General features: G+C 45.5%; 1 protein-coding gene across 5 annotated transcripts in view; it reads left to right on the forward strand.

Annotated features, from left to right (window-relative positions):
- Nucleotides 1-17,414, forward strand: part of srpk3 (SRSF protein kinase 3) — a 23,481-nt gene extending 6,067 nt beyond the window's left edge. For 4 of the 5 annotated variants that reach the window (XM_044211607.1, XM_044211606.1, XM_044211609.1 and 1 more), the window contains exons 3-17: nt 211-1,150; nt 3,991-4,099; nt 4,219-4,306; nt 4,599-4,686; nt 4,767-4,873; nt 6,130-6,295; nt 6,991-7,016; nt 9,403-9,495; nt 10,241-10,292; nt 10,472-10,690; nt 11,553-11,650; nt 12,167-12,274; nt 14,692-14,761; nt 14,908-15,000; nt 15,837-17,414. In XM_044211607.1, coding sequence (XP_044067542.1) covers nt 1,018-1,150; nt 3,991-4,099; nt 4,219-4,306; nt 4,599-4,686; nt 4,767-4,873; nt 6,130-6,295; nt 6,991-7,016; nt 9,403-9,495; nt 10,241-10,292; nt 10,472-10,690; nt 11,553-11,650; nt 12,167-12,274; nt 14,692-14,761; nt 14,908-15,000; nt 15,837-16,021 — 1,635 coding nt within the window. In that variant the 5' untranslated portion in view covers nt 211-1,017 and the 3' untranslated portion in view covers nt 16,022-17,414. Of the gene's footprint in view, nt 1-210; nt 1,151-3,990; nt 4,100-4,218; nt 4,307-4,598; nt 4,687-4,766; nt 4,874-6,129; nt 6,296-6,990; nt 7,019-9,402; nt 9,496-10,240; nt 10,293-10,471; nt 10,691-11,552; nt 11,651-12,166; nt 12,275-14,691; nt 14,762-14,907; nt 15,001-15,836 lie in introns of those variants that run through there. The other variant, XM_044211605.1, reaches the window with a different exon arrangement.
- Nucleotides 17,415-17,869: the final 455 nt, after the last annotated feature.

Genomic DNA, 17,869 nt, shown 5'->3' on the forward strand with positions numbered 1-17,869 from the left:
AATATAGATAACAGAGGACATTTTCAAGCAGTCTTAGAAATAGTTGTGTGAAGAACTCAAACCCTGCCTACTTTCTCACCTCCACATACCTGACCAATCACTGAGTGAGGTGGGTGTGATGTCAGGTTGTTTCAGAGTTACAAAATCAGATGCTGCTAGACGATCTTCCTGTGGAGCCCTGGTGTAATACCTTATTTTCCTGTGTTTCAGGCCTGATGACCTCTGTGACCTTCAGAGTCTAAATGCCAACAGCAGCCTCCCCCCAACGCTGTCGCAGAGTTACCCCCAAACGACCCAGCTGCCCCTCCGAAATACTCTAGAAACCAACACATCACCAGGAAATACGCCAACATGTACTGAAGATGTCCATGAATCCATCACAGCACCCCGACAAACCCCCATACACCACCTCATTACCCACGGAAACCCCCAGAGTGTCCCCCGAACCCCTCACCACCTCCCCAGACCACCCTCAAGACCACACCACCCCTTCTAGATACAACAGATACCCCTGTAGCACCCCTGGTGCCTCCTGAAAGCACTTTCCAGACTGCCCCGCTGCTCCCTCTAAACACCCCCCTAACAGCACCAGTCACTCCTCGGATTTTCAGCCAATCACCTCCCGCCACATCTCAAAATCCCGCCCACAGTCCCAGCCAATCACCGCCAACTGTTAACCAGAATAGTTCCCAGAATTTCTCCAGATTGCCTCACAGAACTCTTCAAAATGTCACTCAGCGTCTTTCTGATGGCCAAGTAGATCCCTTCAAATCTCCTCCACCCTTACCACACAATATTACCCACAATGCCTCTGAATTACTGTCAGTTTCTGCACACCGTCCTTCCAAAGGTCCTCCCACCCCTCCATTAAGCCCCTCCCACCCCGACCCCTTCCTGCTGACCTCGGTGACCTTCACCTCTAGTGTCTCCTCCCACCTCAACTCCCCAGTCTGCTCCTCTTCCGCCTCCTTCCTCTGCCCTCTCGACTCTCTGGGTCCCCCTGTTGGTTTGCTTCCCATGATGTCATCAGCTCAACTGACCACACCCTCTCCAAATTTGAGCCCGCCCCCACCGGAGTTGACTCCGCCCCCTGCACAGCTGCTGGGCTCTGACGATGAAGAGCAGGAAGACCCGTCAGATTACTGCAAAGGTGAGAGTTTATTTCCTGATTCATCCAAGAAAACTGAACTGACCAACAAGGGATGCAGGCTTTTAACATTAATGATGATAAATACTCTGTGGTTCTTATTTTCTGTTTCTGTTTACAGTAAATTACCCAAAATAGTTTGTTTTGACTCAAAATCTTGAGTAATGAGAATTTGATCCATTGCTTATCTGGGTCCGGCTCGTGGTGGCAGCAGGATAAGTAAGGTAACCCATATGTCCTTTTCCTAAGCCACGTCCTCCAGCTACTCCTGGAGGATCCCGATGCTTCCCCAGAGTCTGATGGGATATGTAATCCTTCCAGTGTGTTCTGTGTCTGCCCCGGGGTCTTTTCTTCCACAGGGAGGCGTCTGGGAGGATGCTGATCAGATGCTGAACCACCTTCAGCAGCCTGACATAAGCTTTCACAGATATCACAATTCAATTCAATTGGCTCCCAATCTACTTTTGGAGACTCTAGGAACCACAAGTAACCCTGCATCCTGGGAGCGCAGTGTCCTAGTCGGGTAATAAGGTATTATGAGCTCTTTAAGATACGATGGTGCCTGACCATTAAGAGCTTTGTAGGTGAGGAGAAGGATTTTAAACTCTATTCTGGATTTTACAGGGAGCCAGTGCAGAGAAGCTAGTATTGGAGAGATATGATCTCTTTTCCTGGTTCTTGTCAGTACACGTGCCGCAGCGTTCTGGATCAACTGGAGAGTCTTAAGGGACTTATTCAGGCAGCCTGATAATAAGGAATAACAGTAGTCCAGCCTAGAAGTAACAAATGCATGCACTAATTTTTCGGCATCATTTTGAGACAGGATGTGATGATTTTTGCAATGTTATGTAGGTGAAGAAAGGCAGTCCTTTAAGTTTGTTTCATGTGGGAGTTAAAGGATAAATCCTGATCAAAGAACAATGTCCAGAGACTTAAGCATTTTAGGGTGAATCTCATCCACACCAGGTGCCACTGTGCTTTTTTAACTACCTCAGTTACCTCCTCTATAGGGGACATGTCAGTTGGGTTCAGGAGTTCCTCAAAGTGTTTCTTCCACCATCTGACAGTACAGGTCAGCAGTTCTCCTCCCTTCTGAAAACAGCCTGGGCTTAGTCCTGCCTCCACCTCCTTAGTCATCTAACTGTTTGTCAGATTCTCTTTGAGGCTGAGGGAAAGTCCTTCAATGGCTCTGAGCTCCTCCCACACCTCAGTTTTTGCTTCAGTGACACAAAAGCTGCAGTACTTCTGGCCTGTCTGCTGCTTCAGGAGTCCCCTGGGCCTGAAAAGGACTCCTTCTTTAGCTTGGTGGCCTCCTTCACAGGTGGTGTCCACCAGCGGATTCTCAGTTTGCCGCCACAACAGACACCAGCGACCTTCTGACCACAACTCTGAGCAGTTCAATCAATCAATGTCCCCAACCCTCCCCCGTGATGCAAGAAATATTCCTGTGGAGGGAGTTAAAGACCTCGCAGACAGGAGCCAGACCAGCACACATCTGGGTTTACCAGGTCTGTCCCATATCTATAGCCAACTATAGACCTATATCTGACCTTCCCTTTCTCTCTAAGATCCTTGAGAAAGCAGTTGCCAATCAGCTGTGTGACTTTCTAAATAACAATAGTTTATTTGAGGATTTTCAGTCAGGGTTTAGAGTGCATCATAGCACAGAGACAGCACTGGTGAAAATTACACATGACCTTTTAATTGCATCAGACAATGGACTTGTCTCTGTACTTGTCTTGTTAGATCTTAGTGCTGCGTTCGACACCATTGACCATCACATCCTATTACAGAGAATGGAACATGTAATTGGCATTAAAGGAGCCGCACTAAGCTGGTTTAAATCCTATCTATCAGATCGATCTCAGTTTGTACATGTTAACGGTGAGTCCTCCGTGCACGCCAAAGTTAGTCACGGAGTTCCACAAGGTTCTGTGCTCGGACCGATTCTATTCACCTTATATATGCTTCCTCTAGGCAATATTATTAGGAAACACTCCATAAACGTTCATTGTTATGCGGATGATACCCAATTATATCTATCAATCAAGCCAGATGAAACTAACCAGTTAGCTAAACTTCAGCATGCCTTAAGGACATAAAGACCTGGATGACCTGCAACTTTCTGTTGTTAAACTCTGACAAAACTGAAGTTATTGTTCTTGGTCCCAAACACCTCCGAGACACATTATCTACAGATATAGTTACTCTAGATGGCATTGCCCTGGCCTCCAGCAGCACCGTAAGGAACCTCGGAGTTATCTTTGATCAGGATTTATCCTTTAACTCCCACATGAAACAAACTACTATATAAAAAAAAAATCTACATGGTCTTTGCATTGTGCCTCCCTAACCCTAACCCCTTCCCCCAAATCTCTCTCTCTCTCTCTCTCTCTCTCTCTCTCTCTCTCTCTCTCTCTCTCTCTCTCAAAACCTAACACGGCCGCCCCCCCTGAGTCTGGTTCTGCTCGAGGTTTCTGCCTCTTAAAGGAAGTTTTTTCTTGCCACTGTGGCCAAGTGCTTGCTCATGGTGGGATTTGTTGGGTCTCTGTAATTAATATTATAAAGAGTTCGGTCTAGACCTGCTCTATAGGAAAAGTGCAATGAGATAACTTCTGTTATGAATAGGCGCTGTATAAATTGAATTGAATTGTCCGATAGTCTTCTCCATCACCTGATCCAACTCACCACCATGTGGTGATCAGCTGACAGCTCTGCTCCTCTCTTCACCTGAGCGTCTAAGACGTACAGCCGCAGATCTGATGAATCAACTACAAACTGCCTCTGAGACTCAGAGACCCTAAGTCTCATAGAGACTAAGTTCTGTTCTGTTTGTGTTCCAGGTGGTTACTACCCGGTGAAGATCGGTGATCTGTTTAACGGGAGGTACCATGTGGTCAGAAAACTGGGCTGGGGACATTTTTCTACAGTCTGGCTCTGCTGGGACCTACAGTATGACACACAATATACACACCCACACACATCTTGTTTTAAAAAACACTGATTTTTGTGATTTTGCACTGTTTCTGTTACGATTCTGTCACATCCTCTGAATCTGGGTCTGTGTATAGGAAGAAGCGTTTTGTGGCGTTGAAGGTGGTAAAGAGCGCTCCGCATTACACTGAGACGGCTCTGGATGAGATCAAACTGCTCAGATGTGTGAGTCTCATGCACACACACAGGTTATATCTGCCGCAGAGACTCCCAAACCCCGGGCCGTGGACTGGTACTAGGCTAACATTTAACACAGGGCTGCAAGGAAATTATTTGGATTTAAAAAAAAAAGCTGAATGATAATTATAAAACAAAATGGGCTATTGTTGCAGTACTGATGTTTGAACTCTGTGCAATCTGTACTGCATCTTTCCTGGTCACTCCCATAACAACAACATACTGATTTTGAATTAAAGCAGGTCTTCAGTACGCAGGTAACCAATCTGTTTGTATACAGGTGAGAGACAGTGACCCCTCTGATCCCTATAGAGAAACCATTGTCCAGCTGATCGACGACTTCAAGATCTCTGGAGTCAATGGAGTCCGTATCCTTCATCATCACCTGTCTGTCTACCTGTCTGCCTGTCTGTCTTTTTCAGTCAGTAGTTTCCTCAGCCTCTCTCAGATGTCTGTATGGTTCTGGAGGTTTTGGGTCATCAGCTGTTAAAATGGATCATCAAGTCCAACTACATGGGACTTCCTCTGATCTGTGTCAAGACCATTATCAGACAGGTAACACACAAATACAGATATACACACTATATAAACACAGTGACTCGGTACATGACCTTAGTGACTCGGGACGTGACTTCAGTGACTCTGACATAATCTCTGTGACTCAGGACATGTCCTCAGTGACTCGGACACGGTGACCCCAGCAGTGACTCAGACATGTCCTCAGTGACTTGGACACGGTGACCCCAGCAGTGACTCAGACATGTCCTCAGTGACTCGGACATGGTGACCCCGGCAGTGACTCGCACACGCTGACCCTGGCAGTGACTCAGACATGTCCTCAGTGACTTGGACACGGTGACCCCGGCAGTGACTCAGACATGTCCTCAGTGACTCGGACCTGGTGACCCCGGCAGTGACTCGCACACGCTGACCCTGGCAGTGACTCAGACATGTCCTCAGTGACTTGGACACGGTGACCTCGGCAGTGACTCAGACATGTCCTCAGTGACTCGGACACGGTGACCCCGGCAGTGACTCAGACATGTCCTCAGTGACTCGGACATGGTGACCCCGGCAGTGACTCGCACACGCTGACCCTGGCAGTGACTCAGACATGTCCTCAGTGACTTGGACACGGTGACCCCGGCAGTGACTCAGACATGTCCTCAGTGACTCGGACACGCTGACCCTGGCAGTGACTCGGACACAGTGACTCGGACACGGTGACCCCAGCAGTGACTCGGGACATGTCCTCAGTGACTCGGACACGGTGACTCGGACACGGTGACCCCGGCAGTTACTCAGACATGTCCTCAGTGACTTGGACACGGTGACCCTGGCAGTGACTCGGACACAGTGACTCGGACACGGTGACCCCAGCAGTGACTCAGACATGTCCTCAGTGACTCGGACACAGTGACTCGGACACGCTGACCCTGGCAGTGACTCGGACACAGTGACTCGGACACGGTGACCCCAGCAGTGACTCAGGACATGTCCTCAGTGATTCGGACACGGTGACCCCGGCAGTTACTCAGACATGTCCTCAGTGACTTGGACACGGTGACCCTGGCAGTGACTCGGACACAGTGACTCGGACACGGTGACCCCGGCAGTTACTCAGACATGTCCTCAGTGACTCGGACACGCTGACCCTGGCAGTGACTCGGACACAGTGACTCGGACACGGTGACCCCAGCAGTGACTCAGGACATGTCCTCAGTGACTCGGACACGGTGACTCGGACACGGTGACCCCGGCAGTGACTCGGACACGCTGACCCTGGCAGTGACTCGGCTGTGTGCTTTCAGGTGCTGCAGGGTCTGGACTACCTCCACACTAAGTGTAAGATCATCCACACTGACATCAAACCAGAGAACATCTTATTGGATGTTGATGAGGTTTACATCAGGAGATTGGCAGCTGAGGCAACCGTTTGGCAGAAAGCTGGAGCTCCTCCCCCTTCTGGGTCATCAGGTGAGAAGCAAGCCACGTGATTGGATAAGGACAAGACAGAAAACAGTAAATACTGGTGTCTTATTAAGTGTTCATACTGTTTGTTTGGGACACGAAAACATTGACTTAAACTTTTGAGAAAACAAGCTGAAACCTCCAACATGAGATCAAGTCTGAGTCAAAACGCCCAGAAAATCATGACGAGTCAAAACGTCCAGCAGAGACCTGTGACGAGTCGACACATTCAGGAAATCGTCTGGGTCAAGATTTTATTTGACCATCTCAAACCGTGTGAAATGACATGAGGCGGAACTTTAGGAACTAATCAGTTAATCAATTAAACAAGTTGTGATTAGATTGATTCACGATGCAGTCGTTGAAATGAGGAGATTACCTGGACTCTTCAATAATTCTGACTTCAGTTTGACAGTTTGTGTCTCTACTGGAGTCAGACAGCAGTGTTACTGGGAGCTGTGGTTTCAGCTTCCTGTATGTCTGTCTTCTATCTGTCTGTCTGCTTTCTAAACTGTCTCCTTCTCCTTTCTCTTTGTAGACAGTTTTAACCTGTCTGTCTGTCTGTCTGTCTGTCTGTCTGTCTGTCTGTCTGTCTGTCTGTCTGTCTGTCTTCATCTTTATTTCCTCTGTTTCTGATGTTTCTTCCTGTCTCTCTCTCTCCCTGTCTCTCTGCCTCTATGTCTCTCTCTCTCTCTCTCTAGTTAGCATGGCTCCCAGGGATCTACAGGTAAGTGTTCAGGTGTGATACCTGCTGTGTTCTCATTGGTTACTGCCATTTCAGATTGAGAACTTGGTTCAGGTGCCTTTAACTGATTGGATAAAACCCAAGAAAACAATCCAGCTTGTTGAATGTAAAAACAACCAAACTGAGCAGGAAGTGAGACGTCCAGGAGGTCAAGCGGCTTAGATACACACTGTGATGGTAACGTCACTGGTTTGATTGCAGACATTTATTGCATGTCGTATTTTCTCTGCTGTTACTGTCAAGTAACAAAACAACACAAATCTCTGCACAGGAAGTGTGTGTGTGTGTTCAGTAGTGTGTAGTGTCAGTAACACAAAGTGTGTGTGTGAGAGCACTTTAACAACAGTGTTACAGTGTTGATGTTCAGAAACTTCACTGTTCTGCTGTCTCTCTCTCCATCCTGTGTGTGTGTGTCTGTGTGTGTGTGTGTGTGTGTGTGTGTGTGTGTGTGTGTGTGTGTGTGTGTGTGTGTGTGTGTGTGTGTGTGTGTGTGTGTGTGTGTGTGTCTGTGTGTGTCTGTGTGTGTGTGTGTGTGTGTGTGTGTGTGTGTGTGTGTGTGTGTGTGTGTGTGTGTGTGTGTGTGTGTGTGTGTGTGTGTGTGTCTGTGTGTGTGTGTGTGTGTGTGTGTGTGTGTCTGTGTGTGTGTGTGTGTGTGTGTGTGTGTGTGTGTGTGTGTGTGTGTGTGTGTGTGTATGTATGTGTGTGTGTGTGTGTGTGTGTGTGTGTGTGTGTGTGTGTGTGTGTGTGTGTGTGTCTGTGTGTGTGTGTGTGTGTGTGTGTGTGTGTGTGTGTGTGTGTGTGTGTGTGTGTGTCTGAGTGTGTGTGTGTCTGCGAGTGTGTGTTTGTGTGTGTGTGTGTGTGTGTGTGTGTGTGTGTGTGTGTGTGTGTGTGTCTGTGTGTGTGTCTGTGTGTGTGTGTGTGTGTGTGTGTGTGTGTGTGTGTGTGTGTGTGTGTGTGTGTGTGTGTGTGTGTGTGTGTGTGTGTGTGTGTGTGTGTGTGTGTGTGTGTGTGTGTGTGTGTGTGTGTGTGTGTGTGTGTGTGTGTGTGTGTGTGTGTGTGTGTGTGTGTGTGTGTGTGTGTGTGTGTGTCTGTGTGTGTGTGTCTGTGTGTGTGTGTGTGTGTGTGTGTGTGTGTGTGTGTGTGTGTGTGTGTGTGTGTGTGTGTGTGTGTGTGTGTGTGTGTGTGTGTGTGTGTGTGTGTGTGTGTGTGTGTGTGTGTGTGTGTGTGTGTGTGTGTGTGTGTGTGTGTGTGTGTGTGTGTGTGTGTGTGTGTGTGTGTGTGTGTGTGTGTGTGTGTGTGTGTGTGTGTGTGTGTGTGTGTGTGTGTGTGTGTGTGTGTGTGTGTGTGTGTGTGTGTGTGTGTGTGTGTGTGTGTGTGTGTGTGTGTGTGTGTGTGTGTGTGTGTGTGTGTGTGTCTGTGTGTGTGTGTGTGTGTGTGTGTGTGTGTGTGTGTGTCTGTGTGTGTGTGTGTGTGTGTGTGTGTGTGTGTGTGTGTGTGTGTGTGTGTGTGTGTGTGTGTGTGTGTGTGTGTGTGTGTGTGTGTGTGTGTGTGTGTGTGTGTGTGTGTGTGTGTGTGTGTGTGTGTGTGTGTGTGTGTGTGTGTGTGTGTGTGTGTGTGTGTGTGTGTGTGTGTGTGTGTGTGTGTGTGTGTGTGTGTGTGTGTGTGTGTGTGTGTGTGTGTGTGTGTGTGTGTGTGTGTGTGTGTGTGTGTCTGTCTGTGTGTGTGTCTGTCTGTGTGTCTGTCTGTGTGTGTGTGTGTGTGTGTGTGTGTGTGTGTGTGTGTGTCTGTGTGTGTGTGTGTGTGTGTGTGTGTGTGTGTGTGTGTGTGTGTGTGTGTGTGTGTGTGTGTGTGTGTGTGTGTGTGTGTGTGTGTGTGTGTGTGTGTGTGTGTGTGTGTGTGTGTGTGTGTGTGTGTGTGTGTGTGTGTGTGTGTGTGTGTGTGTGTGTGTGTGTGTGTGTGTGTGTGTGTGTGTGTGTGTGTGTGTGTGTGTGTGTGTGTGTGTGTGTGTGTGTGTGTGTGTGTGTGTGTGTGTGTGTGTGTGTGTGTGTGTGTGTGTGTGTGTGTGTGTGTGTGTGTGTGTGTGTGTGTGTGTGTGTGTGTGTGTGTGTGTGTGTGTGTGTGTGTGTGTGTGTGTGTGTGTGTGTGTGTGTGTGTGTGTGTGTGTGTGTGTGTGTGTGTGTGTGTGTGTGTGTGTGTGTGTGTGTGTGTGTGTGTGTGTGTGTGTGTGTGTGTGTGTGTGTGTGTGTGTGTGTGTGTGTGTGTGTGTGTGTGTGTGTGTGTGTGTGTGTGTGTGTGTGTGTGTGTGTGTGTGTGTGTGTGTGTGTGTGTGTGTGTGTGTGTGTGTGTGTGTGTGTGTGTGTGTGTGTGTGTTGGTAAGCTGTCTAAGAACAAGAAGAAGAAGTTGAAGAGGAAAGCGAAGCGTCAACAGAGACTGCTGGATGAGAGACTGATGGATATACAGGTACTGTAGTACTACTACAATACTACTGTAATAATCAATCGATCAATAAAACTTAAGAAATGTCTCAGCTAGTAAAGGTTTTAGTCATGTGTAAATCTGTTGCTAGGCATCATCTGCAGCGCTGTCCAATCAGAGCAATCGGCTGTGGAAACAACTTTCAAAAAGGCCAAACAAGATATTAAACTTAAACTCCTCTTAGTAAACACTTGAGTCTGAAGTAATGAACAGCTGCTGTAACTGACTCCAGGTCTGTTGCTGTCTGAGCAGTTTCAGTCTCTGAAGACTGAACGTGGTGTGGATTAACTTTTAGTACGGGACAGTTGCAGCTCTGCGTGAATGCGTCAGTATTCAGCTGTGGGTAAAGACAGCAACAGTGAGGAAAAGCTAAAGATCAGGGAGCTGGGGTTATTTATGTAGCCAAAACAAATCCGATAAGAAGCTTCTCACAGTTAATTTCAAACCCGATGTTTTCAGGTCTGTTATTTTTCCCTATTTGTGTTTCATTTTATTTTAATTATGTAATTTTATTCTATTTTAATTTATTTTATTTACCTTGTCATTGTTTTTAAATGTTGTTCTAATACATTTCTTTGCACTTTGAACTTGTCTCACTGTATTAATACTATAATATTACTAATATTAATACTTATTACCACCACTACTGTTAAAGAGCAGCAGGATCACAGCAGCCAATCAGAATGAAACAGGACATGACAAAATGTTTCCCTTTTGTCCTTGTGTTCAGAGGATGGAGGAGGAGGACGGTGTGATACAACCAGATGACACAGACAGTAACTGTGAGTAAACACTGATGCGAGAGAGAGAGAGGTGTGTCACTATAATATAATAGTTAAATATTTATTAAACTACATATAATATACAGTTCTGTCAGTATACTGTCAGTTGCCATAAGAACACCACTCTAAATGTAACAACTGGTTAAATAAACTTTAATGTGCTTCTCCTTTGCTCTCAGGCTCCGTGGTTATCAATGGCAACACTTCCTGCTCCGCAGCCAACAGCAAAGCAAGCCCAGAGTCCACCTGCTCCTGGTTGGAGGACAGGTGTAATGGCCACGCCCCCGGACGGTTCTCCAGCCCCGCCTCCGGACTATCAGGGTTCTCCAGCTCTGTGATGTCAGCGACGTCTGAGTCAGCACTTTCTACTCAGTCAGGATACTCGAGCGGACGAGACGGTAAGAACATATATATATATATATATATATATATATATATATATATATATATATATATATATATATATATATATATATATATATATATATATATATATATATATCTATACATCTCGCCCATTTCCGTCTTGGGGGGGGGCGAGATGCGATATATAACATAACTGCAGGGTGTAAGATGCTGGCAGGAAAAGCATACATGGAGCGCCATAACCAAGTGGCTGGCATAGTGTACAGGAACATCTGCACTGAGTATGGACTGGAAACCCCGAGGTCAAAGTGGGAAACACCTCCAAAGGTGGTAGAGAATGACCGAGCCAAGATCCTGTGGGACTTCCAGATCCAGACTGACAGAATGGTAATGGCGAACCAGCCTGACATCGTGGTGGTGGACAAACAGCAGAGGAAAGCCGTTGTGGTTGACGTGGCGATACCAAGCGATGGCAACATCAGGAGAAAGGAACATGAGAAACTAGAGAAATACCAAGGGCTCAGAGAAGAGCTGGAGAAGGCCTGGAAGGTGAAGGCAACAGTGGTGCCCGTGGTCATCGGAGCACTCGGGGCAGCGACCCCCAAACTGGAGGAGTGGCTACAGCAGATCCCTGGAAGAACACCAGACATCTCGGTCCAGAACAGTGCAGTACTGGGAACAGCAAAGAGACTGCGCAGAACCCTCAAGCTCCCAGGCCTCTGGTAGAGGACCCGAGCTCGAAGGATGAGACCACCCGCGGAGGGTGAAGGACGAAGTTTATATATATATGACACACACAGAGCCATGATGAAGACCATCTCTGAACTTTATATATGAGCCGTTTTTATAATCAGTCGAGTCAGATTTAATGTCCCTGGTGTTTGTGTGTTTCAGTGTTCAGTGCTTCAGACTTCGTCCTCAGTCCTCTGGATCCTCTGAACGCCCACAAACTGAGAGTGAAGATCGCTGATCTGGGAAATGCATGCTGGGTGGTGAGACACCTTCATCATCTCCTCCTCTTCCTCTCTGTAGTGTCAGTATGACAATCAGACGGCTCTTCTCTATCAGATTCAATTTAATTCAATGGAATTTATTGGCATCATGGGAAACAGATGTTAACATTGCCAAAGCAAGTGTGAAAAAAACAAACACAAGAAATGTGCTATTAGAATATATACAGATACGTAAGAAAAGATATTATTATTATTATTATTATTATTATTATTATTATTATTATTATTATTATTATTATTATTATAAAAATTGTAGACTTGCAGTGAAAACTGTTATGTTGATACATATTGATCAGCACGATCGGCCCTGCTCAATGTTGAGCTCATTGAAATGTTCCTTATTTCAGTCAATGTTGTACATAGTAGGAGGAAGTGCATCTCTGTCTCAGCCTCACCTGTCTCACCTGTCTCAGCCTCACCTGTCCAACAGTGACAGTGATGTTCTGTTTTCTATTGGCTGCCATGATTCTCTCTCTCTGTCTGTCTCCTGTCCAGCACAAACACTTCACAGAGGACATTCAGACCAGACAGTACCGAGCTCTGGAGGTTCTGATTGGAGCAGAGTACGGACCACCTGCTGACATCTGGAGCACCGCTTGCATGGTACACACACACACACACACACACACACACACACACACACACACACACACACACACACACACACACACACACACACACACCTCACCCAGCTGCAGGTCTTGGTATCAGCAGACACATTTCTGAGTCAGCGGTCAGCGTGGACTCGGCATTCGTAGTTTTTCTAGTTTGAGCAGTTCAGAGACCGAGCCGTGTCTTTTTAGGCTTGTATGTCAATTAAAGTGAAATGAAATGAGTGGATGTGTGAGAATAAGTAAACCAAACTCAATGCACAGAGAGAGTCTCTCTGAGGGGACTGGGAGCACTGGGAGCACTGGGCCCAGGTGCTGAAGTAACTGTAGTAAAAATATCAGAAGACTTTGGTTGCAGCCTGTAGTGATTTTACAGTTATATTAAGTTTAAGTTCAAATTTATAACAACACAAACCACAGCTGCCCCAACCTGTTTGTTTTTACTATCAGACTGAGGACATTTCAGATTCTTCTTTTTAAGAATCAGTTTTTAGTTTAATTTTTGTTTGAGTTCACTGTGTTGCTCTCTATATTATGGTGCGGCGTTCTCACTTTGCGTCTGATGTTATTAATGTTTCTGTAAATTAAAAGTTCAATCACATTACACATTTGTGTAAATCCATTCTGTGTTAGTGTAATTCAAGCACTTCATGTGTCTGAGGACAGAAGCATCACATTTACAATCTGACTCTGTCAGAGGAACATGATCGTCTTGTAATATCACAATAATTTAATCCAGTGGTGTATTAATCACTAAGTGGAATAATCTGTAATCAATACATCTGGTCTGGGATCAGTTGTGTAGTTTCTGTGTTGTGGTCTGAGCAGGACAGTAGCAGGAGATCCTGAAAGTCTGGTAGTCTTCAAGAGGCTGAACAGAGTATCCAGACCTGCGGTGGTCCCAGACCTGATTCAATTCAGTGTTATTTATACAGCGCCAGTTCATAACAGAAGTTATCTCACTGCACTTTTCCTACAGAGCAGCTCCAGACCGAACTCTTTATAATGTTAATTACAGAGACCCAACAAATCCCACCATGAGCAAGCACTGGGCCACAGCGGCAAGGAAAAACTTCCTTTAAGAGGCAGAAACCTCGTAATAATAATAATAATAATAATAATAATAATAATAATAATAATAATAATTGATGATGATGATAATGATAATAACAAGAAGAAGAAGAAGACGACTTATAATAATTGTAGCAGTGGGTGCAGGAACACGGGGGCAGCAGGTGGCCCACAACCAGATCCAGACTCTGCAGCTCCGGATGCAGAAATACCTGCTGAAAACTACGGGAGAGAGAAGATGTCGAGTTAGTAGGGATGGGATGATATACGATTTTATCGCGGCTAGGGATGAAAAACACTCAAGTTGATCGTGGTGAATTTCCATTATCGGGATAGTCGTGAATATCCTCACGAGTGACTTGAAAAGCCCAATGCCAGTTGGACTTTATTTTTGTTTTAAGGATAATCCTGTATTTCCTAAGTCAAGGGGAAATTAAATATACTGATGCCAGTGATGAAACTGTTGTCTGTACCATTTGACTTCCTGCTAGAGGAGTGAAAAACAGAGCTTGATCTAAAAAACACAGGAATTATCATGTAAGAAAGAACAGACTCACACAATCTGTTTTTAATTATTTATTTATCCTTTATTGATGCAGGGGACCTTATGATTTATGATTACCTTATTTAAGGTGATCTGTGATGCAATACAAATATTTGTTTCTTAACAAAAGGTAAAGTGATTCCAGTATGTTTTAGTGCCATTTTAAGAGTTTTGTGATGATTATCGGGATAATATGAATTATTTTGGACAGGATAATCGTGACATGAAATTTAGTAGTAGAGTTAGTAACATGCAGTAATGGGATAACAATGCCTACAGATGAGCAGGAGCTCAGTGCATCATGGGAAGTCTCCCGGCAGTCTAGGCCTATAGCAGCATGACTAAGGGACGGTTCAGGACTCACCTGAGCCAGCCCTAACTATAAGCTTTATCAAAGAGGAAAGTCTGAAGCCTACTCTTAAATGTGGAGATGGTGTCTGCCTCCCGAACCCAAACTGGGACCTGGTTCCACAGGAGAGGAGCTGATGAGAACATATGATCCCTCCAGTGTGTTCTGGGTCTCCTCCCAGCTGGACTCGGCCTCAGGTGCTGTGGTCTACAGCAGTCTGCAGAAATCCAGTAATAAAACCAGCTGCAGCTGGACTCAGATCAGGCAGGCCGTCCTCTCAGGCGTAGGAGTGTCCTCTCCTACCTGCTGCAGCTCACCTGTTCAGAGTCAGACACACAGTCAGACAGTCAGACTCACTCAGGTGTGTGTACAGGTGTAACAGCAGGTTCACACTGATCACACGACAAACTGGATCAATGTACTAATGTATCGATTGATGTTTCAGGCATTTGAGTTGGCGACGGGAGATTACCTGTTTGAACCTCATTCAGGAGAAGATTACACCAGAGACGAAGGTACGACACGTTATAATACACATACTACTCACACTACTGCAGTATTAGTACTACACTGTAGAATTACACTTAGCATGAGGCTACGACTCATAACAAACTGTTGTGTATTAGAGAGTACCTCAGTGTGTTTTTTACTGTTTGTTCAGATCACATCGCTCACATCATCGAGCTGCTTGGGCCGATTCCTCTGCCCTTCGCTTTGTCTGGCAGGTACTCCAGAGAGTACTTCAACAGGAGAGGTGAGACAGCCTGTCTGCCTGCCTGTCTCTGTCTGTCTGTCTGTCTGCCAAGTTTCCATCCAAATGTAGTTAAAAGAAGATGTGAATTAATGTGTTTCCATCAGTTACTGTTATGCGATTATTAGGAGTTGGCTGATGGAGGTAAACAGCTGGTGGAGCTAATTCTCCAGCCGCTGCCGTTAAAGCATCACAGAAGAAGAGGACACAGCGAGATGACGTCATTAAAAGAGCTCCAGTGGAAGCTCAGACGATGGGAAACCATGTGGGACACATGACGTTTCTGTTAGTTTCACGTGTTCATGTGAGGAAGGCTACAGCCTCCTCATCGCTCCACACACAGCTGATGCTTTCAGCTCGTCACTTAAGTCACATGCTTCACGTACGTCATCATTTATTCACTAAGTCTGCTTCCATTGCAGTTTTTTTAATGAGCAAATTGAAAGTGCATACTGTTACTGAACATAGAAACTCAGGACTCTCTCTCTGTCTCTAAATACTACAATACCCATGAGCCTCAGCTGCTGTTGCCATGGAGAAGAAGCCAGTTAGAGGTTTGAAGCGAGCTGGAGCTAAATTTTACACTTTGTAGAAGGTGAAGCTCTATAATTGGCTGTTTGTGAGTGAAATGCACCTTGGGAGTCGTAGTTGACGTCTCTCCCTCTGTTTTTATGTCCACAGGTTTCTTTTTTATCAAAGAACCTGATTATCTCTAACACAGTTGTCCGTCTTTTGTTCTGATGATTCAACCAGGAGAGTTTCATGTCCATCACAAAATATCTCTGTCTGTACCCGTCTCACCTCTCTGTACCCGTCTCACCTCTCTGTACCTGTCTCAGGTGAGCTGCGTCACATCTCCAGCCTGAAGCCGTGGGCTCTGTTTGAGGTTCTGTTGGAGAAGTACGAGTGGCCGCTGGACCAGGCGGCTCAGTTCAGTGACTTCCTGTTGACCATGTTGGAGCTGCAGCCTGACCGCAGAGCGACCGCAGCGCAGTGTCTGCAGCATGCATGGCTGCACACATAAACACACACACACACACACACACACACACACACACACACACACACACACACACACACACACACACACACACACACACACACACACACACACACACACACACTTTGTGGTTGAGGAGTGTTAGAAGTGTCTCACTCTGTGTTGATTTCATGTGTTGCAGGAAATTATTACTTCGACTGTCTGACAGCACTCTGCTGATTCCTAAACTGATCGATCGATCGATCGATTGATTGATTGGCTGGCAGGTGGAGTGTCTCGTTCAGGCTGAATCCAAACGTCCAGCCTCTGAATATGATCACGTTCAGTTAGCGAGGGGATAAAAATGCTCTGAGACTGAAATTATAATCTGGAGTTAATGAAAATGATGTTCAGGTCCAAACCAACAGTGTGTTAATATGGAGTCCCTCAGGGGTCAATGTTTGGTCCCCTGTTCCTAATTAACATCAATGATCCACCGAATGTTTGTAATCTGACATCTGATATTTTATTTGACTCTTGAGTATCTTTAACTGTCACAGAAAGCTAAATATGCTGTCATTTTCATTAATGAACTAAATATATCTAAACGCTTTAAAGTTAAATTTTCTTATTGTCAACAATGTAAGTTAATTCTGGGTCAAATGAGCCTCTGGAGACTTAAGCCCTCTGGACTTTACAGGAACGCACACCTGTAAGTGTACAGGTGTGTAAATGTAGGTAACATCCAGACGTTTGGATTCAGTCTTCGCCTCCCTGCTGACCTTTGACCTCCCACGTGTCACATGTTGCTCTGAGGTTATTAAACGGTCTGTTAAAGGTTCGTTCGTAAACCTTCAGTCGAGGTTTAATTTCTGTCCTGCAGAAATCAGCTTCTTCTGTTTCTGTTGTAACTGATTTCTGCTGATTTCTCTTTAAACTGTTTCTTTATTCTTGTTTCTGTGACTTTACTGATTCTGTTTTTGTCAGTTTCTGTTGACTTTTGCTGAGTTTATATTTAACTTAACGTCTTGCTGTCCCTTTATGAAACCTTATTGATTATTGATCAGAGACTTCTAAGACTCCTGAACCTCCCTGATGATGATGATGATGATGATGATTTTTGGTTTAGACGAGCACACTGTAGCTTCCTGACAGCAGCCGACCCTCTCACTGACTCTGATAACAGTATTGATCACACTGATAACAGTATTGATCTGTGTAGCTCAAAGTGAAAGCGAGTCGTCCTCAGATGACCTCTGACCTCCTCACCTGTTCACCTGCTCTCACCTGTTTCTATGTTCATATAATAAATAGTGCCTTGAAACGACCCCCCCCCCCCCATCACAGTGACATCACCAGTGACAGTTTTTTTTCTACACGTGTCCGTCTGTGTGGAATGTTTTTCTTCTTCTGTGAAAATAAAGATGAATGAAAGCTCGTCTGAGACGTTTCCTTTGACCTCTGACCTCTGACCGCTGACCTCTGCCGCTCTTCACTCAGCCCGGAGGACGGGAATCAAACCAGCAACCCGCTGGGAGAGGAGGGACTGGAGAGGAGAGTCTGCCTGCTGCCCTCTGCTGGTGAGAACGAATCAACACTTGAATATTATCGTAAATGGGTTTATAAACTGTAACGTACATCTTTATTAATAGTTAATTCATCATTTATTCAGTTATACGCCATTAATGATCAAATTATTTAATTTGCAAGTTGTGGCTGCTGTTTATCTTCCTCCTGCATCACGTTTAAATGAGCTGTTTTCTGTTTGGGAGTGGTGTAGAGCTACAACAATTGATTAATTGATTTGTCGATCGACAGAAAATTAATTGGCAACTATTTTGCTAAGTGGTTAATTATTTAAGTCATTTTCAAGTAGAAATGCCAAAATGATCC

This window comes from Siniperca chuatsi, linkage group LG10 (genome assembly GCF_020085105.1).
Source record: "Siniperca chuatsi isolate FFG_IHB_CAS linkage group LG10, ASM2008510v1, whole genome shotgun sequence".
NCBI lineage: Eukaryota > Metazoa > Chordata > Actinopteri > Centrarchiformes > Sinipercidae > Siniperca > Siniperca chuatsi.